Raw genomic sequence first — 26,757 nt, forward strand, 5'->3', positions numbered from 1 at the left:
GTATATAGATGTATAAGGCATACACTATCTGACACAGGTCTGAATGTCTTGTGTATATCTATATAGATGTCTTATACACAATCTGACACCGGTTGCACTGTCTTGTGTATATATCTAAATAGATGTCTTATACACAATCTGACACCGTTTTCACTGTCTTGTGTATATCTATATAGATGTCTTATACACAAAATCTGATACTAATTCGTTCTGTTTATAATTCAAACATTGTTTTCTTTGATATCAAAACAGAATAACATAAGGCTATATCCTCCTCACTACCTACCGTTCAGGACTCTTTCAGTTCTCGGTCTTTTTGCTGCTGGTGGTCCTGTAAGTAAATGAATGGTATTATATACCGGATAAATACTCATAGACAACCAGCCATCAATACACTGTGTTACCATTAGGAATCAAACTATTACAAACAGGCATCAAATAATAAGTATTTTCTTATATCACAAGGACCCACCAATGAATGATCATTATTGTTTCTATGTGATATTGATGTTTTCTCTATTTTTTATTATTCTTTCCTTTTTATCTTTGGAGTCTCTTGGCTATGAAGAAATCATTCTTTAAAGATTCTAACATATGGAACTCCTGTAACATTGAATGTAGGCGAAGGTCATTTATGTTTTTATGTTTGTCTTGCGGATAATTAATGTTGGAGAGGTATCGCAGCTTCCGAAATATCTTTTGTTATCTATTTCTAATGGAATGTCTTCATCACCTTCTATTTTAAACCACTGAATTGATGTAACCTTCGGTGATGCAATGACGTAGGATTGGATGATGGCCGTTTTCCCGACGGGAACAGTGAACTCGGTGACAAATTGTGTCACCAAGGCAAGGTGTTAAGTATCGATAATCGAGAGTTTGCATACCTGAACGTAAACAAAATTAGCCGTCCGATAATATTTTGTTCTCTTCCGCCAATTTATTCAGCCTCGAAATAAGGACACTAGTGAATAGTTTCAGGATGCGACTTAAAAGATTTTCTTAGTTTCAAAACTGCCGTTTCAATTTCTGGAAGTTTGAAATTCTCATTAATTAAATAATTAGTTAAATACAACACCACCATGAACCGAAATCTCTTTCACCGCCTAATGTCTTGAAATAAGTATAGAAGTCATCAAAACTTGCGTTCGGTTTCAATTTCTGTAGCTTGTTGTACCTAAACAATTCTTTTTCATGGGGTTACATTGGTTATATGAATGAAAAGGTAGCATATTGGTTTTAATAGTATCTACCAAGGAGGTAAATAAACCAGTAAAGTGAATAAACTCGGTAACCCTTCATCCTTGCATGCTACAGACCCAATATCAAATCCTATGGCCTCTTTGCTATAAATAAGAAGTCATTAACATTTTGAGCCTATTTGACCAATTAACCTTAAATGTAGGTCAATGTCATTTATTTGAACAAACTTGATAGCCTTTCATTTGCTAGGGACAGGACAGATGACCCTTTTAAGGGCAGGCACCAGTGCCTCTATAACATTTACATGTTCACTCTTGATATTTAAATCATACATGAATTATTCAGGAGTACGACATCACTGAATTGGTCATCTCACTTTTTGACAATTGTTTAAAATCAGCTATCATAATGTGGACTTGCCCTCTAAATGAGCCTCGGATTATATTTAAGGGGCATAGAAGATAACTTGAGAGGTGAACGGACGGACCGACGGACTGTCGGACGAGAGTCATATCTGATATTCCTATATACATACACACTGGTTTTAGTCATCTAAAACGAAGCCTTCCTCCAAGGTTTATGGAAGGATATCAAAACATATCTGATAGTACAAAACTGATCATCCCACTAACAATGGTTTAAAGGTCTTATCAACAGATAAAACTTTTTGAAAACAATGCACCCCTTAAGTTGTCTTCTCACTTACAATAGTTTAAAGGTCTTATCTTGATCAACGGTAATTCAATGAGCTGTGAATGTATAGGGGGTCATTACGGGTAAACATTATACCCATCAACATCTTTTGCGGGGCATCCCCTTGGAGCCATTCATCAATCGGGAGAGGCGCCTTGAAGGACAGTGAATATTAATCTCGAGAGGTAACCGCTGGGAGTTAGGGTCAGAAGACCCTTTGGGTCAGGTAACAATATATACTTAAACCCCTTGTAATATCCCTGGGGGTATTGTGGGTAGGGGGCTACCAGTTTGGGGGCACACCATTTGATGGCACACCCTAAGGGGATAGGGGATCTTGAGGGGTCGGGGCATACCCCCAAAGGCGCAGAAACCATATACTATGCTACTGATGTTTCATTAGTTCTACGGTAAAGATATATATTTAATCATATAACAAATTAAAGAACAAGAATTCCACAAAAGTGGAGGTGTCGTATGCATAGCAATCAAAATGATTTGCTCCACAAATCAAAGCAAGTTTCATGCAAAATTTAAGTTGTTTTCATACAGAAACCAGTAAGCACTATATGGGTTTTTAGGTTGATTGACCCAATGAGTTTGAGTTTGATTGGCCAAAGGGAATTCGAGCTATTGCATAGAAACCATTTTTCTATCAATAGTAACAGTGATTTTGACCTTGGACCTTCAAACCTGAAAAGTAATACCAAGCCAGCAATTTTGATTAGATTACACTATCTGACACAGGTCTGAATTTCTTGTTTATATCTATATAGATGTCTTATACACAATCTGACACAGGTCTGAATGTCTTGTGTATATCTATATAGATGTCTTATACACAATCTGACACAGATCTCACTGTCCTGTGTATATCTATATAGATGTCTTATACACAATCTGACACAGGTCTAACTGTCTTAGGTATATCTATATAGATGTATTATACACAATCTGACACAGGTCTGAATGTCTTAGGTATATCTATATAGATGTATTATACACAATCTGACACAGGTCTCACTGTCTTGTGTATATCTATATAGATGTCTTATACACAATCAGACACAGGTCTCACTGTCTTGTGTATATCTATATAGATGTCTTATACACAATCAGACACAGGTCTCACTGTCTTGTGTATATCTATATAGATGTCTTACACACAATCAGACACAGGTCTCAATGTCTTAGGTATATCTATATAGATGTCTTATACACAATCAGACACAGGTCTCACTGTCTTGTGTATATCTATATAGATGTCTTATACACAATCAGACACAGGTCTCACTGTCTTGTGTATATCTATATAGATGTCTTACACACAATCAGACACAGGTCTCAATGTCTTAGGTATATCTATATAGATGTCTTATACACAATCAGACACAGGTCTCACTGTCTTGTGTATATCTATATAGATGTCTTACATACAATCAGACACAGGTCTCAATGTCTTGTGTATATCTATATAGATGTCTTATACACAATCTTACACAAGCTTCACTGTCTTAGGTATATCTATATAGATGTTTTATACACAATCTGACAAAGGCCTTATTGTCTTGTGTATATGATTGTTCTTTATTACAGTATACACTGTCCCATCTATATGACTGTATGTCCTTCATTACAGTATTAACTGTCCTATCTATATGATTGTATGTCCTTCATTACAGTATACATTGTCCTATCTATATGATTGTATGTCCTTTATTACAGTAAATACTGTCCTATCTATATGATTGTATGTCTTTCATTACGGTAAACTTAGTTATAAGCTGCTGAAAATCATACAAATCAACTTGCTTCAATTAATCGGATTAATATTGTTATCCTATTATAGAAACCAGGATTTCATTGCACTACCTGTGGCCCCTAACAATATGAGGTTTTATTCCCTCACATATAGATATCCCCCCCCCCCCGCCCCCCAAAGGGGACAGGGGTTAGATGTGCACCATTTATACACAATTATATATAATGTTTCCCTCACATATATATATATCCCCCCATGGGACAGGGGGTTAGACACACAATATACACAATTATATCAAATATTACCCTCACATATAGATATCGCCCTTCACGGGACAGGTGTTAGACACACCATTTCGCACAAAAGAAGGATTTAAACAAGAGACCAAAAAGAATAAACTGAGTTCAGATATATTTCAGTCAATTTGACCGTTTTTGCTCAGCCCTTCAATCCGTGGTATTGAGTATCTATCATTAAACTACCAAATCTTTGAAAACATCAGCAATGACAATTAAAAAACAAGTAATTTTCAAATTTATAGAAAATGCTAGATCCTTAATAGAGGCAAACCGGAGACCCGGAGTAAAAACATTACACATTTTCTATATGGAAAAGTATCTGAAGATATTTACATCTATCATGTGTATTTGATTCAACCATAATTTGGGACTTAAAGGGATATTTTTTTTTTAATTTAACCCAACATATCTGTCAATCATACCTTTGTCTTTGAATTGATATTGTTCGGTGGCAGTGGGATCGCCTCCCCTAATGGCATCATCGTCTGTTCTAACGGCATCACCGTCACCGCTAACGGCACCATCGTCAGTTCTTATGGCATCACCGTCACCGCTAACGGCACCATCGTCTGTTCTAACGGCACCATCGTCTGTTCTAACGGCATCAGCGTCACCGCTAACGGCACCATCGTCAGTTCTTATGGCATCATCGTCACCGCTAACGGCATCATCGTCTGTTCTAATGGCATCATCGTCTGTTCTTATGGCATCATCGTCACCTGTTCTAACGGCATCATCGTCTGTTCTAACGGCACCATCGTCTGTTCTAACAGCACCATCGTCTGTTCTAACGGCACCATCGTCTGTTCTAACAGCACCATCGTCTGTTCTAACGGCACCATCGTCACCGCTAACGACATCATCGTCAGTTCTTATGGCACCATCGTCACCGCTAACGGCACCATCGTCTGTTCTTATGGCATCATTGTCTGTTCCAACGGCACCATCATCTTTTTCAATAGAAATGACGTCATCATTTCCTGTCGAAATGCAATGATGAATTTTATGTTTCATACACATGTTTTCAATCGTCAGACAAAACCTTGTGAAATGGCAATTTATCATCAGGTTAAAATACATTCTAATGAACCTAAGTTTTAAAATATAAGCCCAGTTTCAACATTAAAACCTCGGGAATAACTCGGGTACTGGAATATTCTATTTCCTTTTTCTACCGAGGAAACCTCCACCAGAGAATCGTGCACACCATATAGTTTTTTAGCACATTTTATACAATTTATGAATGAGTGAGGGTCCACTATGGAAACATTCACACAATTTATGAATTAGTTAGTGTAGTCTATGGACACATTCACACTATTTATGAATGTGCGAGTGTCCATTATGGAAACATTCACATAATGTATGAATGAGTGAGGGTCCACTATGGAAGCATTCACACAATTTATGAATAAGTAAGCATCCACTATGGAAACTTTCACATAATTTATGAATAAGTAAGTGTCCACTATAGAAACATTCATACAATTTATAAATGTGTGCGTGTCATCTATGGAAACATTCACACCATAGCTGGTCGTGTGGGTTAATGCTGCATTTATAATTAAACAAAACGAATATTGTCAAATTGTCCATCTTACCTAGAAAATGAGGAAAAGTGCCGTTAATACCTCTATTTATTCACGTACAGTTATATAACGGCGTTATAAACTGGTATTAATTGTCGAAGTGCCGACTAATTTACTCATTCTAAAAATAATTTTGTCGATGTTTGTCATTTTCGTAAGAAGATACAGCACTTTTTCTTTCATCACGTACAAATACTTTCATGCTCTTATCTGTTATTGATTTATAGTGTTATGGGGTGCTGCGATCACAAATGCACTGATACAGTGAAAGTTGAAGACCACATTCAAACCTGGTATTAATTAAGGTAAAATACCTCGTATTAATTAAGGTTGCTTTACCATATTTGATCAATTAAAGTTTAATATAACTAACAAAAACACTAAGCAACACAGAATAAAGCCTTCGTGCCAGGTAGTGCAGACACAACGAGGGATCTGTAAACAATATGACGTCATCGAAATGTACCAGTTGCAACAATGAGTTACAGAATAGAACGCAACATTAATCCACATGCGTGTAGGGTGATCGGGAAACGTTCATCAAATAGCTGGGGGATAAGTTTTCACTACGAAAACTTCAACACCATTGTGGGGTAAATATTTAGTCGGGGAACCTTCACACCATAGCTGTGGGATAAGTGTATAGTCGGAAAACCTCCGAATTATAGCTGTGGGTTACGAGTTTAGTCGGGAAACCCACAAACCATAACTGCGGGGTAACTGTCATGTCGGGAAACCTCAACACCATAGCTGTGGGATAAGTGTTCACTACGGAAACTGGCCGGATCACAGAATAGACAGAGTTAAACTTCTACATATAAAGAAGGAATTTTTCAGGACTAAATCATCTGATCGGTATAAACGGAGATCCGACTGGAGAGAGTCCGGTTAAGACAAAGTCCACTGTATAAGTATATAGATGTATAAGGCATACACTATCTGACACAGGTCTGAATGTCTTGTGTATATCTATATAGATGTCTTATACACAATCTGACACAGGTCTGAATGTCTTGTGTATATCTATTTAGATGTCTTATACACAATCTGACACAGGTCTGAATGTCTTGTGTATATCTATATAGATGTCTTATACACTATCTGACACAGGTCTGAATGTCTTGTGTATATCTATATAGATGTCTTATACACAATCTGACACAGGTCTGAATGTCTTGTGTATATCTATATAGATGTCTTATACACTATCTGACACAGGTCTCACTGTCTTGTGTATATCTATATAGATGTCTTATACACAATCAGACACAGGTCTCACTGTCTTGTGTATATCTATATAGATGTCTTATACACAATCTGGGACCGGTTGCACTGTCTTGTGTATATCTATATAGATGTCTTATACACAATCTGACACAGGTCTGAATGTCTTGTGTATATCTATATAGATGTCTTATACACAATCTGACACCGGTTGCACTGTCTTGTGTATATCTATATAGATGTCTTATACACAATCTGACACAGGTCTCGCTGTCTTGTGTATATCTATATAGATGTATTATACACAATCTGACACCGGTTGCACTGTCTTGTGTATATCTATATAGATGTATTATACACAATCTGGGACCGGTTGCACTGTCTTGTGTATATATCTATATAGATGTATTATACACAATCTGACACAGGTCTCACTGTCTTGTATATATATCTATATATATAGATGTATTATACACAATCTGGGACCGGTTGCACTGTCTTGTGTATATCTATATAGATGTCTTATACACAATCTGGGACCGGTTGCACTGTCTTGTGTATATCTATATAGATGTCTTATACACAAAATCTGATACTAATTCGTTCTGTTTATAATTCAAACATTGTTTTCTTTGATATCAACACAGAATAACATGTAGGCGAAGGTCATTTATGGTAGGGCTTCACACAAGCATTCTACAGGCCCAATATTATCTGTTTCTTTTACATTGATAGAAAATAAAATCGTATTTACCAGATTGTATGGACAGGACCGAAACATCGCTCCAACCTGTTCCGTTACAGTTGGTAGCTGTACACCTGTACTGTCCCTGATCGTCGATGTTTGTCTTGCGGATAATTAATGTTGGAGTGGTATCGCAGCTTCCGAAATATCTTTTGTTATCTATTTCTAATGGAATGTCTTCATCACCTTCTATTTTAAACCACTGAATTGATGTAACCTTCGGTGATGCAATGACGTAGGATTGGATGATGGCCGTTTTCCCGACGGGAACAGTGAACTCGCCATGGCTGATGTTGACATACGGAAGATCTATTCAACGAAAGAAATATAAAGTAAATATCAAGGACACGTAACAATTTGCTTCATAATCTGTATCAGATATATTTGTTCATTTGTTATCTCTAAGGTCGTATAAAGACCGTACTCGGTGACAAATTGTGTCGCCAAGGCAAGGTGTTAAGTATCGATAATCGAGAGTTCGCATACCTGAACGGAAACAAAATTAGCCGTCCGATAATATTTTGTTCTCTTCCGCCAATTTATTCAGCCTCGAAATAAGGTCACTAGTGAATAGTTTCAGGATGTGACTTAAAAGATTTTCTTAGTTTCGAAACTGCCGTTTCAATTTCTGGAAGTGTGAAATTCTCATTAATTAAATAAGTAGTTAAATACAACACCACCATGAACCGAAATCTCTTTTACCGCCTAATGTCTTGAAATAAGTATAGAAGTCATCAAAACTTGCGTTCGGTTTCAATTTCTGTAGCTTGTTGTACCTAAACAATTCTTTTTCATGGGGTTACATTGGTTATATGAATGAAAAGGTAGCATATTGGTTTTAATAGTATCTACCAAGGAGGTAAATAAACCAGTAAAGTGAATAAACTCGGTAAGCCTTCATCCTTGCATGCCACAGACCCAATATCAAATCCTATGGCCTCTTTGCTATAAATAAGAAGTCATTAACATTTTGAGCCTATTTGACCAATTAACCTTAAATGTAGGTCAATGTCATTTATTTGAACAAACTTGATAGCCTTTCATTTGCTAGGGACAGGACAGATGGCCCTTTTAAGGGCAGGCACCAGTGCCTCTATAACATTTACATGTTCACTCTTGATATTTAAGTCATACATGAACTAATCAGGAGTACGACATCACTGAATTGGTCATCTCACCTTTAAATAATTGTTTAAAATCAGCTATCATAATGTGGACTTGCCCTCTAAATGAGCCTCGGATTATATTTAGGGGCATAGAAGATAACTTGAGAGGTGAATGGACGGACCGACGGACTGTCGGTCGACGGACGAGAGTCAAATATAATATTCCTATATACATACACACTGGTTTTAGTCATCTAAAACGAAGCCTTCCTCCAAGGTTTATGGAAGGATATCAAAACATATCTAATAGTACAAAACTGATCATCCCACTAACAATGGTTTAAAGGTCTTATCAACAGATAAAACTTTTTGAAAACAATGCACCCCTTAAGTTGTCATCTCACTTACAATAGTTTAAAGGTCTTATCTTGATCAACGGTAATTCAATGAGCTGTGAACGTATAGGGGGTCATTACGGGTAAACATTATACCCATCAACATCTTTTGCGGGGCATCCCCTTGGAGCCATTCATCAATCGGGAGAGGGGCCTTGAAGGACAGTGAATATTAATCTCGAGAGGTAACCGCTGGGAGTTAGGGTCAGAAGACCCTTTGGGTCAGGTAACAATATATACTTAACCCCCTTGTAATATCCCTGGGGGTATTGTGGGTAGGGGGCTACCAGTTTGGGGGCACACCGTTTGATGGCACACCCTAAGGGGATAGGGGATCTTGAGGGGTCGGGGCATACCCCCAAAGGCGCAGAAACCATATACTATGCTACTGATGTTTCATTAGTTCTACGGTAAAGATATATATTGAATCATATAACAAATTAAAGAACAAGAATTCCACAAAAGTGGAGGTGTCGTAATTGCATAGCAATCAAAATGATTTGCTCCGCAAATCAAAGCAAGTTTCATGCAAAATTTAAGTTGTTTTCATACAGAAACCAGTAAGCACTATATGGGTTTTTAGGTTGATTGACCCAATGAGTTTGAGTTTGATTGGCCAAAGGGAATTCGAGCTATTGCATAGAAACCATTTTTCTATCAATAGTAACAGTGATTTTGACCTTGGACCTTCAAACCAGAAAAGTAATACCAAGCAAGCAATTTTGGTACTAAAGCACTGTACGAAGTTTGAGTTGGCTCATTAGAACTCAAGTTATCGCATTAAAACCGTTTGTGCAGACGCAGCCGCAGCCGAGACCACGAACGTCGACATATAGTGATACCTTTTTCAGGCAATATAAAAACTATCTGTCTGTTGATTGCAACAATTCTATCAATTGATGAAGGTTTGTCGACAATCACAATTTTCTCGGAATTGGGTCGTTTCACTAGGTCGATGGAGTTCTTTATCTTGATTGTGTATTTGGTGTATTGAGACGAGGCCTGTGGTTGTTAGATATACTGTTGTATATATGTTGATTTTATAGTATACAAAATGTACTTATTACCGTTGTTTATCGATTCGATGATGCATTGGTGAATATCATAAATATACGTCATTACACTGATGCTTTTTCAGTTTGTAAGCTGATATCAATTGTTCAATAAAATAATAACTTACCATCCTCTCTTGCCTTATGTGGTATTATCTGGAAACTATCGTTGTCTATATCTAACACTGTCTGTGATTCGTCAGTTAGTTGTATGGTTCCACCATCCAGCAGGTAATGCTTAAACTCTTCAGCGAGATGTACAGAAGATGGTTCTGATGGACTCCTAGCACCCGTAATATATATACATACTTGTACAGAACCTGTATAGTAAAATTACAAAGAAAAACACTTTTTGAAAGGAATTTCACTATCTTTAGCGAATAGTATAAGTGTTTGAGAAAGTGCAAATCTTCCCCTTTTTAACATAAATGTAATTAACGTTATGATCTGGATATCGAATCTTCATTTTAGTGACATAAACACTTCATAATTACATTATCACTAAATATTACATTTAAAAGTTCTCCTAGATAGCTTAGATATAGCCATGAGTAAACTGAAGTGAACTTTTAGTTATCCTTGTACTGTTTCAATGATATCTACGAGTATTTATATTTTGGTTCGTATTTGCTTTCTGTTTGAATTACATGGTGATTGTTTTAGAGAATATGCCTCATAACATGTAGAAACTGTACTGTTAAGCTGGCTTCATGAGGGAAATTGTGCATGTGTCAACTAAACGCATAGTAATGTTTAATTTGATGAATTGAATTTAAACACTCTAGTTGTAACGCATTTGCCTTTCACCTTGGCGACCGGGGTTAGATTCCCCAATCGGACGTGAAAAAGGAATTGGGTCACCTGCCCAACCACAATAACACCCCTCGTGCACTTCCATCCGGGCCAATAAGCGTGATTAATATAAGTTGATATAACCTGTTTCGCAACTGCTGTTAACTAAATAAAGTTTACAAAGTCAGAAAGTTATTTTCAATTTAATTTCAAAGTAAAACCTGCTACTACTTCTTCATGCCAACGTAACAAAACCACGACAAGACTTTGTTAGTATTCCGAGGAAGCAGTTGGTGTCTGTTAGGAGTAAAACTTCTATGCTAACCTTTAAGTTTAGTACAAAACAGTAAAAGGCGATTGAAATTTGTTTTTACTACAATATCCGGGACTGTGAGGGTAACAAAACTATTGCCAGCAATAAAGGATTTTTATCAAGTTTGATACCTTTGGGGAAAAACCTGACAGGAACAGAAGATAAAGAGACTGCATATGCAGCCAAGAAATAATTAGCTGCTCAATCTTAAGTAGTGACAACAAGCTGAAGTTGTAGCCCGGAAAGGAAAGTGAACAGCAGTTTTCTGTTGTTGTTTTTTTTACTTTGTTTCTATGATAACATATATTATATAGAAATGAAATGTCATCAATAGTAAAAGGTACAACTAGGACACTAACCTTTATACAGAAAGTTTTGTGATGTTGAGTTGAACGGTTTAGAAATTACAGCCAAGAAAAGCCCTCAGACGGACAAACGGACGAAGATATAATGATAGAACAACAAACATATAGTACAATGTAATATAGCTTAGAGGAAATGGGAAGGAGGCAGGCTCCTATGTGAAATTAGCACTTCTGGAAATATGTCAACATACCAGTCTCAAAGCGGTTCACTAATTATCATATGTAGTTCTTTGGCATTAGTAACCAGCAAATGCCATTCCTAACTCCCATTTCGGCGCTAACAACTTACATGCTACATTTCTTGCACTGCCCTATACCAGGTACTCAATTACAGCGGAGTCGCCTAGAACACAATTGAGTAAAGTATCTTGTTCAACGATACATCGCCCGTGCCAGGACTCGAACCAGCGACATGTCTCCTACGTAGCCCCGCGTTCTACCATTTAAATATTACACTTACTTTCACGAGTTACCAGCTAGTTATATGCAGGAATGTAAATTCTCAAAGATAGCTAAAATATAGTCATGCGTAAAACTTCAATTAACTTTTAGTTATCCTTGTTCTGCTTCAAGGGTCTCGACGATTATTTATATTTTTGTTTGTATTTGTTGTCGGTTTGTGCGATGGTGACTGCTTTAGAGAATATGCCTCATAAAATGTAGAAACTGTAATTTTTAGCTGGCTTCTTGAGGGAAATTGTACGTGTGTCAACTGAACGTATATTAATACAGTATTTAATTTGATGAAGTGAATTCAGAAACTCTATATGTTTCTGATTTATTGTGATATTTTAAGGTATTTCTAGTGAATATTGTATTGAATATTTTAATTTGCCTGGTTTTTGCCTGCAGGACAGTTTTTGTATGTAAAAAAATCTACTTAGTTCATTGGTTTCAACGCGATTTTGTATCAAAGATGTAAGGGCATCACAATCATCAACTATGTCTATAAATAGGTACTCATTATTGACATTCCATGCCTACCTAACATAACTAGCTCAACACTTATAATTAAGTGGGCTTATCGACTGGTAAAAATTTCAAAGCGTTTGTTCAGCTTTCTCTTCTTGTAAGTTAAAACGCGTACTACTTTTTAAATATATATACACGTATATGGACCTTGGGCTGGGAATCGGTGCCCAGTCCATATGCTTTGATACGACGATTTGGTATTTTCAAAATGTACAACACACTTACCAGTTTTCAGTTGGACATTCTTCACTCGTTCTTCCTGATGAGTTCTTTTTGCAAATGTGCTTTCAATGTCTTTTTTCGACTCTTGTCTTTCCATGTCAATGTTAGCATTTCTAGCTTTAAACAACATCAAGCAACCTTGGTTAGGACTACAGATGTCTGCAAAAAACAACAACAAACCAATGTATATTAGTAGTGTGTTGACTGTTTGACAGTACACCGCACAATACAAGTTGGTAAAGTTGGTAAAACTGTTCATAGTATCCCAAGACAATACTGCCTTGAAAGGTTTTGCTTGAAAGGAATATATTTCATGAATAAAATAGACAAAAAGTAAGAACAAGAAGTAAAATATTATCTCCCTTCGTGAAGCGTTTAAATTCTTTTAATGTTGTTATATTCTGCCGAATGTTATATTTTCTATATAAAATTTATTATTTACATAGTGTGGTTAACGTTCCTACCTCCAACAAAAGGATTTGGTTTGTTTTGGTTTGAAACCAATGAACCACCGGCCTACGGTCAGTACCTAGCAACTGCCCCACGTAGGTTTCGAACTCGCAACCCAGAGGTGGAGGGCTTATGATAAAGTGTCGGGACACCTAAACCACTCGGCCACCGCGGCCCCATCCACGCATCTGCTCTACATACGTGCTATTTCAGACAACCACAATTGTGTAATGTCGATCTGAATTGTACACACAGAACTGGGGATGCTATAGACATGTCTGAAATACTGTGTTTGTCTTATTTCATGCAATGTGCACAATTTTAATGAACATATTCCACGACCCCAGCAGTACGTCTACACCCAGAACTAGAGATGTCTTATAAAAGTATGAACTGAATCTGCATGTCTAGTTTCATACACAATGACTTATCAAAACTTTTGAATCAATCACTTTAGTCAGATTTCCCGCTGACAGAAAATTTCCTGAAATAAATCGAAATTTTGTGTTGATAAGTCGAATCTTTGATTTACTAACTTGACTTTTTTGGTTAAAGTCACGTGACAGCAACACACTTTTGTAGAATGATGTATAATGTGAAATGGTTGTGTGTAATTTCATGGTATAACAACCCGAATATGATACATATATATGTAAATTCTTGGATAATTTCGCGAAAGTTTCTTTCTTGAATACCCTATATAAAACAAGGGGCCCAATGTTCCTGTATCGCTCACATGCTTCTGAACCAAATTTGAGTTGTCCAAGTCGTTTATGCAGATATTAAGGTGATAACGACTAATAACCAACATTCATTGTAGTCTAGGTTAATTCATGTCAATAAATTGTGTAGCCCTTCATTCCAGCAAATTTTGTCCCAGGTCATTGAGAAATCATTGTTTAAATATTTTATTTTTTTGGCTCCCTACGACCTTGAATGAAGATCAAGGTCATTCATTTGAAGAAATTTGGTTGTCAAACTGAGCATGCTGCAGGGACATATCAGATGCAAGGGCCTTTTTGATAGTTTAAAGATGCTAGCCATTTCAACGCCGCGCCCTTGAATCCAATTATTTTAACAAACTTGGAAACCATTCACCCAAGCATGTTACAGGCTGATATCTTATCTCTGATGTTGTTTTAATTACATAACAAAGAACAATGGCATTATTCTTTCCTAACTCGATGAACATTCAAAAAGACGTTAATCAAGTTCTCTGTTTTTGAAGGTTGAGGATTCAATGTTTATGTTTGTTTCTTACAAAGACTATTACGATACCAAAGCATGCTGTCATCAAGTGAAAATGAAATACCGGTAGATACCTTTGAAACGACACCAGAGCCAATCGGAAAATAGAGCTGCCACCGTAGAAACAATTAAAGTCCATCCATTGCTTGTTAGATATGACAACGAGGATCCATGATCATAGTCAAACAGCACCCTTTGTATTCCAGAAATGACCAACACCAAGGCTACAGTGTAAACTGTCTTCATCTTCATTGCTGTAATGATTATCAAGTCATTCACATTAAGGGTAATTTATAGCAGAATCATGTTGCATTTCAAGCACGAATCAATTTCCCCAAAAAAAATGCATAAAACTAGTCATGTAACATACCAAAACGTTTCTCTGAATATGTAGTTTGTTAAAATTACCAATTGTTATTGTTATGCTCATAAGTATATCTAACACAGGGAAGGGGCATCTCTTTGACTGGATTTGACTTCATGCATTTATTAACACTTTTTTGTTTTTATCTTCAAATGCTAATGGCGGCTGTGAATAACATTACAAAAATAAGGTACAAAAGTATACCCACCTCGTTCACCCCTCTGTTGTGGATGAAGTTCTGTTGTACTGAAAAAAGTACACAACATTAGTCCAGTCTTAAATTTCTAAATTCTTAACGTTGTGAACAGCTGTGTGTCTGAGAACATTCTACTGAATAGTTTCTTTGAAATAAAATCTGAATTTCTGAAACATTAATTACAAGTAACGTCTAAAGAGGGTTTTACTTAAATTGAAAAAAAAAAAATCAATAGGTTTGAAAGTACTGATGGTAAACCAATGTAAGCATTCCTTCATCCTAGCACAGAAGATTTCTGTCGGCTTATGTAACGTCAGATGAATGTCCGGGATGGGTAGTTTTACGTTCCTCACAAGTGTCAGTTTGTGTTTCTCGGGAAACTGAGGAATGCAGCGGTTTGTGGTGACGTGGTTGTGTCATTGGACAAGACACATTACCTAATTAATCTGAATGCGACGTAAGTCGCGTATGTGGTTTAATAAGGTATCCACCAGCTACTAAAAAGAGACTCCGCATCAAAGTGTCTCTTGCTATTCAAGAGGTGATAAAGCCACCCAACCAACAAACGACAAACCTAATACAGAGCGTTCCTGGTTGCACTTATATGTGTAACACACAATTTCGTTAACACATAAATCGGGAACATGGATGCCTTCTATCAAAGGATAATTACGGTTACTGTCAGTGAAGATTATTTCCAAGACCCAGATATGACATTCTAGTGACCAGACAAAATGCGGGCGGACAAAAGAACAGATTGACACAGCAGAAAAATAGTCCCCCACCCGTGGAACTAGTAAGGGGAGTAACAATGACTTTAATCTCGGACCTTTTGATTAAAAAAGTTATTCCAAGCAAGCACTCCCAAAAGGGGAGCAATGTTCATGGTTTAAGATTGACATGTCGGTATGAACGTGAGTTATTTTACGGTAAGGGAATTTACAATATCCCTTCCTATTTTCGACTGGGGATAACTAGCATATTGGGGGTATCTTTTAATCAATTACATGTCCTCGTTTTGCCTCCCCAACATCTTCATAAAAAATGGCAAATTTCGGAACATGCCAAATTCAGCAAAAAAAAAAAAAAAAAACCAGCAATGTTTTTCCTGTTTCGCAATCTGCAACAATAATACTTGACTCCAAAAGTGTCAGCATCATATTTAGTTAGGAAACAAGAGGCCCAGAGGGCTTTTATCGCTCAACAGTATATTTCAGTAGTTATGGCAAAATATTCTTAGCTTATATTTCAAATATCTCCTTCTTTTGAACTGCCTCTCCCAACAATAGTTCAAACCACAGGTCGACCAATTACTATCATTCTTGAACAAATCCCCCCCCTGCTCCATGAGTACCACATCCTTTATTAGATCATTTCATTGAAATCAATACCCGTATTTCCCTATTTGGCCCAGTCCCTCCTGCTCCAGGAAAACAACATCCTCAAGTTTTACAAGATTAATTTTTTTGACCCAATAATGCTCAAGACGAAATTTCATCACATTCCATTCAGACGTTCAGGATTAGTAGGGGTTTAAAGTATTTATCTAAATTTCCCGATTGGACTCCGCCCCTCTGGCCCCAAGGGAGTCACACCTTCCGTTTAAACCACATTATATCTCCTTTTCAAAATAATTTTCATCAAAACCCATTCAATCGTTCAGGGCAAGTAGGGATTTAAAGGCTTTACCTCAATATCCCTATGATAATATGATTGAAGGTACAACAAAAACTAAGAATTTCTAAAATATAAAGTTGTCAATACTTATATTACAGGAGCAGTGATCAATTTCTGTTACCCTTACCTATATTCTTTGTTGTTTAGAATAATTAATATCATGTAAATTGTTAATAGTCCAGAGAGTTCTGAAAGCCTTCTTGAATATATAACTTCACCTGTATGTAGGATGATCGATTGTCGTCATTACATACCTACTCTCCCTTGGTTCATCATCAGCTGTAGGAAAGAAATAATAATCAAAATGCAGGTTTAAATGTAGGTCTTATTTCATCTGATTTTAACTACATTCTCTTTCAGTTTACTATTCGTTGACATTCCCCTTAATAACTATTCAGTTCCGACCTTTTATTATCAATTTGTGCTTTCGTGATATATAAGTTGAAATAAGTTTGAGAAGTAAGGCAGTAACACGCAGAGAAGTGTAGAAGGTAGAAAGAGATCAATTCAACTCGATTCCCCAACTGTGGACAGGACACAAGATGTTTGGACTCAATATACACCACCTTAGGACAGGACTCAAGATTGTTGGATATTTGTCACCCGAAATAGTCATAAATATATCTGTTTAAATATTAAAGGTGGTGTAGTGTTAGAGGAAATTTCATCAAAATTTATACGATTGAAATATTATATTCTACCGCAATCGGTTGGTGTTATTAAACTCCCAAGGCATTAAATAACCAATACAACTGTTTAATAACAAACAGTTTATACCACGCGTGAAATAAACTCTAAACGCGTTTGGATTGGTTGACACGTTGATCTTTGACTGGGACCATTTTCTAATCACATGACTATGTGTGTTTTCATTGGCTAACGCTTAAAGGCCGTTTCACGATGTCTTGGAATTGATAACACACAAGAGTTGTTCGCAGATGTCTTATGCCATATTTTAAAATATATATTAGGATTTCTTTCTTATGCGCTAAAGCTCGTGTTTTTTGTGACTTTGGAAAAATAACTTACTTGAGTGAAAGAAATACTATAAAAACGACTAATGGTTGTGTAACATCTATTTCTTTAATGAAGTTATTTCATTGTGATTTGAAGAGTCTGTAACCTTATATATTTGTAACATTTATATTTTATTTGTTTTGCTTCGTCTACCATTTAATTTGGTGGTAAAGTAGATATTTATATAAATGGTATTTCAATATTATTTACAAATTTGTTAGATAATTCGCAAATAAACTGTTGAGGGTGTTTTTGATTGCTCCTAATACAATTCTCAGTGTTTTGATTTGGATCCATTTTATAGTATATAGAGCATTGCTTTGAGCAAAAAGATATATTTGAAAACTGTTATAAGTTTGAGATATTTAAGTACTTTATATATCTCTTTTAGAGTAAAGTTTGTTTATCTCAGTCTACTTGTTTTGTACCTTTATCCGTTTTATATTAGGAAAATAAATATCAATGTACCACAAATCTAGCTTGAAACCATGAAAGAAATTATCTGCAAACGTGCAATAGTCTATACTTACACACTTTTAGTTCTACGATATCGCCATATACTCTATTTCCATTGGCTTCTGCCGTACATTGATAGTGAGCTTCATCATATATTTTGTTCGGGTTTCTTATCATAAGTGTAGGCGATGTTGTCCTATAATGGTATTTACGATTGTCAGCAAAAAGTTTTCCCGTTGGTGGTGGACTTTTGTTTCGTTTCCATAAAATTCTTTCTGGTACAGGATGCACTGTACAATCCAAGAATGCCGTGGATCCTACTCTGGTGTGATATTTTGGCTCGTACATCATAATAACCGGATCTTCCGCCGCTGTAAAGAATCATGTGAAATAATGTATATGATGGTATCATCAACCCAGTCAAACACAGTATTGCGTAATGTTTTAATTTTGACTAAAGCAAAAGCTTAACACAAACTTCATCCAAGCATGCCACTGGCATAGTCCAGGGCCTCTTTCTTTCAATTTGTTCGATTATTTTCACACATTTGAATCCTGCGACTATGAAAATGGTCAAGGTCATATACTTGACCAAAACTTTGTACTCCTTTATATTTGCATGTTATGCTGGAATGTAGCCCTTCATCCAAGCATTTTCTGCCTCAATATCATAACCCTGGATCTCTTGGTAATTGAGAAGATATGATTTAAAGATTTGAACAAAATCATTAATTGAAAATATATATATATATATTTATATATTTTATTATAAATATTTCTCTCGGTACAACTACGACAGGAATTCAAATCTAAATCTTCGGATCACCAACACATAGTGTATAACGTATATGATACATTGTGCTAATCAATAGATATATAAATAGCAACACAAATGACGAAGGAAGACAACTTTTTGACTCGTGTCCTGACCGGGCCTCGAACTCACGATCTGCGGCACCCAATCGCCTAGCCAGAAATATCCGCAGCCTATACCGCTGCGCCACATCGGCGTTCTTAAAAAAAGAACGTTTCAATGGCGCAGTGATGGTCGGCCTGATACCCTGACATGATCATTGTGGAAGTCGTCTATAAGATGATATAGAATACCTAGATCGCAATGTATTTACATACATGTACATGGATATGAGTTGTACATATAATGTATATACACATATATATATATTCTCGCCACACACAACAAATATTGTGCACAGGTTCATAGCATATAGGAGCACATGTGTTATCAAAGGACCTTTCAACGGACGGGGAAACCCCCATCTGGGGAATTCCCGCCTTTTTTCCACCTGTAGTCCTACGTATATATACGCCATCCTTTTTTTAGTAGGGATGTATATGTTTGTTCTTCAAACCTTATTCCTATAATCTCTATTCTCGCTTATAGGAAGTACCCACTCCATATGTTAATTAATCAGACCAACCCCTACAGGCCCCACAAACACACTTTCCTTAGGGACTTGGGTTACATGAAACAGCAGCTGATCATGATTGGCTGAATAAGTTGGGCGAGTACATGTTGTCGGTTTGTGACGAGTCGTCCTGACATTCGGTTTTCGTCACGATAATAGGATCTTTCGACCACCTTTTTGTTTGGTTTCTAATGCCTAAATTTTACCTTTCTACACAATAACATCTATATGTTTTTAATATTTGTTCCATTTCGTTTAAACGAACTAATTTTAATATGGGATTGGCCACCCGATATTGTCACTGCAACCCGCTGTTTGGGCCGAGTTTTGCGGGACGAAATGTATATATCGAGGGGACAAAAAAAAAAAAAAAAAAAAAACATTCATGACATAACACGCGCTGCGCATGCCATCACATCGAATCGACCCGCGATGCTTTTCTGTTAAACCTTTAAGTTATATTATTTATTTATTTATTTATTTATTTGTTCATTCATTCATTCATTCATTCATTCATTTACTTTTAGCATCTGTTCACCACCAAAGATGTTTCCTTATTAATCATAATAGGCCCTCGGCGAATTAAGTATCGGCCGAGGGGGATCATTTTTAAAACATTACGATATTTTTTGTTGTTTATACCTACCATATTTGTGTAACTGTTCCATGTTCTATGTCTATATGTGATCGTATGTAATTTACCTGTGTCTTGATAAAGGGGCAGATTGCCTCGAAAATTGGACAATTTACTTGTCTGTACTGTCGTTATTACTACTTGACATATATATATATTGGTACAACTACGAGTTCATTTTCTGAAATAATTAAACATCAAAAGGGACTGTTACCAGTCCTGTCAATTTTGCTTTATTTATTAACACATTTGATTTAGATGGGATTACAATTATTACTTACCTACACAATATGTAATTATTGTAGAACTTCAAACTGTATATGAGTTAAAATATTAGCTGTATATTTCATATGATGTAAAAAAAAAAACAGAGTGGAACAATGTACGCCCGTTTAATGTCATCTATTGTTATATACTATCGTCTAATAATTTAATTTTGTATGAAACAAGCATTTTCATTGGCTGAAATAATTTTGTTATACCCCCATAACAAAATTTTTGACGTTGCGAAATGTAACATCATTTTTTATTGGCTGATGACGCTGCGTAATAATTTATCACAAAAAAAGAGTTCGTCAAAGAAAGTGAAATATCTTGCGCCACTATTTGGGAGGAACACAACCACAACACAGCTCGTAGTGCGAGAGGAACATTTAATAATGATAAACCGGAACATGAGGGGCGAGTATAAACAAGGGATCAACAAATAGATCCGGACTGCAATCCGGAATGTACTAAACGTTCATGTTCTAATACTGGCGTTGGTGTGTATAAGACGAAATCAAATTATAAGAATTAACATTAATTATTTTTTCTGTTATACTGTCATAAACCGCTTCGCGGTTTATTTAGAGTACACTCCAGTTTTTTCTGTTATGACTGTCTAACAGAAAAAATAATTGATGTTAATCCTTAATTAAAATAAAATTGACATCACCTGAAGTGTAGTGTGGCTATCTGGCATGCTATATATTTCACTGTTCACTACAAAGTCAATATTTAATTTTCTGACAGTTTAATTGAGGAAAACAGGCACTTAAGTGTGCAACATCAGAAATTGCCAGCAATAACTTTTGAAAAAATAGTTGAATAAGAATTTATGCGTGGAAACATAATATTATATCATGACTTTAATACATTCTACGTTTCAAAGAATTCGGTCGAAAAATATAGGCGGTGATATCCAAACAAATATTAAATACTGAAATAAACAATAGGCAGTAAAAGCCAGGAAAAAACAGTCGAATAAGCAGCATGCCTATAACCACGACGCGTGTTTCATTAAGCATAATTGCATTATGTTAAAGTACAATCATAATTTATCTTTACCCCCGCACATTCGTTTTTGTTAACGAATTAAGTCAAGGTCATTAATTTAAACAAATATTGTAACACTTTACTCCAGCATGTAACGGGCTGAATATCAGGTATCTGGGACTCTCGGTTATTGAAAAGATTTGGTTGAAAGAATATAGCCTATTTGACACTATGGCCTTGATTGGAGGTCAAGGTCATTCATTAAACCAAACTTTGTAGCCTTAATTCCAACATGCTAAAGGGTTGATATCAGATATCTGGGCCTCTTTGTTATTGAGATTATTTGACCCATGCGACCTTGAATAATAATTCGAAGATGTTTTATGTCATATCTTAAAATATATATTAGGATTTCTTTCAATTTGGTGCTTTGAGAATTGATTATTCGCTAAAGCTCGTTTTTTTTGTGACTTCTGAAAAATAACTAGCTAAAATGAAAGAATCAAAGTACTGGAAGTACTGTAAACGAACATTATTGTTTAATGCAAAATCAGTAATCTTCTAAGTTGATAAATTTACTGATATTGGTTTAGGAATTAATTGCAAATAATTTGAAATGTTTGCAGCCGTTCTGATATGATTGAACACATGCATGTTTCTGTCAGGTCCTAATTGAAATTGGAAGTTTGTTGATCTATCTTGGATGGATGAAAATAAAATATGTCTTCTTTCTTTCGGGAAGGCATTATCAGTTATAATACAGCCAGGACTCTGTGACCTTATTGATGCCAACTTCTAATATGCACTAAATTTAGGCTAGTTCCATCGTTAGTTAAGCATATTTCAACTTAATATGATGAAACACACATAAAGAACTACTGAAAACCAAAACCAGAGCTGCTAATCAAGGCCCGGATTAGGAATGTATCCTATTGAAACTGTACTCAAGGATGTATGGTACTTCAAAACAAAAAACTTGACTCCTTTTGTTCAGGAATCATTTGATGTTAATAAGTCTTTATATGAGAAGATATACTTCTGGTATAATTACAGTATTGTACACAATGTGATAAAGAATAACAACCATATAAAGACTATCTTCATCAAATAATTCAGCAAACAGGAAAAGAAAACTTCAAGCTTCATTTTCAACTTCAAAGCTGATAAAGGTTACAGTCTATTCGATGGGATGACGCATTCCCTATTTATTGTCCCTTTCCTATGTTGATCATCCAATCATAGTGATTAGGAATGTATCCTATTGAAACTGTACTCAAGGATGTATGGTACTTCAAAACAAAAAACTTGACTCCTTTTGTTCAGGAATCATTTGATGTTAATAAGTCTTTATATGAGAAGATATACTTCTGGTATAATTACAGTATTGTACACAATGTGATAAAGAATAACAACCATATAAAGACTATCTTCATCAAATAATTCAGCAAACAGGAAAAGACACAGTTCAGCAATGTAATTGCACAAATCGCATCCTTTATGTGGAGAGAACATTTTTCGGGGTGTTATAAGATTCCATAACTGTATATGCAAATTTGTGAATCATTCCATATCTATATCTATATATATACCATACGTGTATATATTTACACATCAAAATTGGAATGACACAGGAGATTTGCTAGTTTAAGTTCACCATCAGTCATGGGAGGTTTATGTAAAATGTTATATTTACCGGGGTAATTAGTAATTTTGATAATATATTTATGAAGCTCTATTCTGTACTTTCTACCAGTGCTTATATTAGAGAATGGACACAATTATATGTTCTCCAATGTCAGAATTAATCATATGTAAAATATCAGGGGTTTATTTGACCGAGACGTATTTAAATTTTGTGTAATCATTCGTCATTCGAGGCCTGATTGCCGTCATAGTTGAATTACCAAAATGGACCTGAAATCAATATTTTAAAAGAGAATGATCTGTGACTTGAATATTTCATAAAATTAATTTAATACATTGCTTATTAACTTCATTCAGATCTTCAGACACCACATAATTTGTGAAGTTATATATAGAAATATATGAACCATTTTGTTATTGATTTATAGTTCACACAAGTAAGCACTAGATGTAAGCAGTAAGTATATGTACCGCTATCTACTGGCACGACTTTGAGTACAGTAGACTACACTCGCTTTGTGGATATTGACATGATAACATATATTTACATACTAATTCAATTTTAGAATTGTAACTGAAATCTTGTAACAGCATGGCACAAATAGTCATCTGAAGATTTGTTGTATATTGAAAAAATATTTAAGGTAAATATTAACTCATTTGCTTGACTTCAATTTTCAGTTTATCAATTCATTGATTACTCCGTGTTTGAAGTATGGTTTAGTGAGAATTTCAAGTCTTGATCATGACTTGATGAAAACTCTAAATTAACAAATTATTAAAATGAATTTGTTTGAAAAATAACACAAGTTCCACAGCAATATTATATAGAGTATCAATCACAATATATAGGAAGTTACAGATAACAATTAACGGCTGAATATCAAATTAAGTGAATATCACAAGTATTTTTGCATTTGTTTTTAGGTAATCCGGATCTCCGTCTTTAAAAAAAGTTACCTCGTAGACGTAGTAAACGTAGCCATGTAACAGCTGATTTTAATCAGATTGACTTAACATGAACTTAACACCGTCTCAGTAGTTCGTCACTATCGAAAATTTGGTCATGAATTCGGTATTTTACAAATTATTTCAAAATACTTCCAGGTAAATGAAAAAAAAATTCTCGTAAAAATATCGATTTTGGGTCCACTATCGGCCATTTCGGTAATTCAACTCTAACGACCATCGGGCCGCGATTCGCAAATGAATAATTAATTTAAAATTCGGTCAAATAAACCTCTAATATTTTATACATGATACAATTAGGCATTGAAGAACATATATTTTGGTCAACCTTCTAAAAATAATGCCAATTTATATTATAATAAAGCCCCATTTTTCTTCGTTTCGGTATTTCCAAGTCCGCTTCACGTGTTGTCTGTTTCAGTAAATATTCTCGTCTTTGCCGAAATAAAAACAAGCTATATAATTGTTCATTTTAAGCATGACAACTGCCAACCACACGTATCCAAAAATGTTATTGTTGATATCATCTGAATATTGCCGTAGTTATCTGTCACTTCGATTGTAAACCCCCTGCCAAAGTCAAGGAAGAATCGACCAATCAACATTGGTTTAACTTTTGATTTCCGTAATCTTGCAGTTACCTCCCTTACAACAGTAATTACGCTCCAAGTATCGCCTACATAAGCAATCCCGTGCACATAACAAGATATTATCATTTGCATTTGATTTTTTGGTCATTTTCGTCAAAGGAAATTGGTATATGGAAATCGATGACAACGTTAACGCTATGACCAGTCACCCTTGACCACAAATGCCACCTAATTGTAAGGCTATACATATGTACAGTTCTTTCTCGCAAACACCGTTAACACGTACAGTAACCTATAGTATGATACAATGTATCGTCTCGTATGCCGTTATTGATATATTTCTTTCTCTAAATTATAGAAATACATACCTAGTTGATAATGATGTAACATTCTAGAATATTCATATTACACATTTAAGTAAATCGCGGACATATTTTCAGACCTATGCTATAATGTCAGCCGTTTTGGAATGAACACGGAAGAGCAAAACTTTCTAAACATCCGGAGACGAATGCGCCTGCGCAATAGTTGTTTACATAAATATAGATTGACCTGGAGTTATTCGCAAAGTTCAGGTTCATTTAGTCTTAACATTTCGCTAGCGTTATGCATTTCTCAAATCGTATGCATCTTGAAAACATCTACTGAATATATTTCAACATGTTTGGTAAAACTACTACATTTGTATATAAAACGAAGATGTTTTGCAAGTAAATTATTTGAAGCGTAAGGCAATGGGGGCAGCCATATTACATTGAAACAGACAGTAGATGGCGTATTGGTGAATGTGGTTACCAAATATGGTCATATTTCTCAGTCCAGTTCTTGATTGCAATAACCGAACATTAATGTTCGTTTAAAAACTATCTACAACGACTACTAGTTGTGTAACATCTATTTTTTTAATGAACTTATTTATATGAAGATTTGGAGTCTTTTATCTTATATTTTATGCATTTGAACCAACTTTGTAGCTCTTAGCCCCCACATACTACAGGTTTAATATCAAATCTCTGTGCCTCTTGTTTATTGAGAAGTTGTTTAAAGAATTCAGCCTACATGGCATCTGTGACCTTGAAATAATGTCATTAATTTGAATAACTCGGTAGCCCTTGATAAAAAAAACCATGTAATTGTAAAGAAATCTTACCAGGTAACAGAATACACAGATATTTTTTACCGATAATCTGTCATACATGTATATATGTGTTACATTCAACTGGAAACCAATCAATAACATACATGTATGTGTACTTATCATTCTGTTGAGATCATATACTGAAAATAATGAACTGAATGATTGAATCATAGGTTGTTTGCTTCTCCCAATCCAGATTTTCATATTTTGCCAACCTTATTTTAGTTTTTTGGTCGCCTTTTAGTTACTACCACTTTAGGGCCTTAACATCACTGACGAGTCCTGGATATACGGAACAGCAGTATGATGGAGTGTTGTTTATTTCGACTGCATTTAACTTTCAATTTGTTTTTAAAGGTACTGACAAGCTTGTGCGTTTTGTGCAATACTTTGACGATTCCACATTATGCTCATGGTTTCGTTATGAAAAAGACTTAGTTACATATATATATACAATACTAGTGTGTGTTAACAAGTTTAGGGAAGTACATACAAAAGTAAGATGATGTACAGTTTAAGCTCTAATTCGCTTTGTCTACATCATGCTAACTTTAGTACAGTTGAAAATTACATATCCAAAAACACAAATTTAAAACATGCATGATCAAACCAATTAACCTTATTACCACTTACCTGTCTTTTCGGTTTCTGGTTCCGATTTGAGTATTCTCCTGATATCCTCAGTGCACTGATTTACGATATCACACAGTATAGGCTTCACTGACTCCAGTTTTGGTACTAAGATTTTGTAGTCTCCATAAGAAATTATTTTTTCGTCCATGAGGCGAGTAATCAGAACAGGCACTGTGTTTATTGTTATCATATCAACTCGGGTAAGTGGAATATTGTTATAAAGATCTTTTAATCTCTGTAAATCCTCTGGTGTTGTATTTTGCGACAATTTATCAACCATGGTGTTATGGATGTCAATAACCGTTGTGGGTAGGTTAGTAGCCAT

General features: G+C 35.4%; 1 protein-coding gene across 1 annotated transcript; it reads right to left on the reverse strand.

The window, feature by feature from the left end:
- Positions 1-278: 278 nt before the first annotated feature.
- Positions 279-26,757, reverse strand: LOC117332846. Its single transcript, XM_033891897.1, has 10 exons — positions 26,433-26,757; positions 18,215-18,511; positions 16,922-16,946; positions 15,003-15,040; positions 14,505-14,684; positions 12,736-12,891; positions 10,197-10,388; positions 7,525-7,824; positions 4,380-4,937; positions 279-331 (listed from the first exon to the last, which is right to left on the reverse strand). Exons 1-10 carry the CDS (start codon positions 26,755-26,757, stop codon positions 279-281), a joined length of 2,124 nt encoding a protein of 707 aa, XP_033747788.1.

Source organism: Pecten maximus, chromosome 8, assembly GCF_902652985.1.
Source record: "Pecten maximus chromosome 8, xPecMax1.1, whole genome shotgun sequence".
Classification (NCBI taxonomy): domain Eukaryota; kingdom Metazoa; phylum Mollusca; class Bivalvia; order Pectinida; family Pectinidae; genus Pecten; species Pecten maximus.

Excerpts from the sequence above, each read along its gene's own strand:
- LOC117332846 (XM_033891897.1), bottom strand. The coding sequence starts at position 26,757 with ATGGCTACTAACCTACCCACAACGGTTATTGACATCCATAACACCATG. Across the intron at positions 16,947-18,214 it reads TATCGTAGAACTAAAAGTGT|CTGATGATGAACCAAGGGAG; the intron begins GTAAGTATAGAC and ends TCTTTCCTACAG. Across the intron at positions 14,685-15,002 it reads ACAACAGAGGGGTGAACGAG|CAATGAAGATGAAGACAGTT; the intron begins GTGGGTATACTT and ends TAATCATTACAG.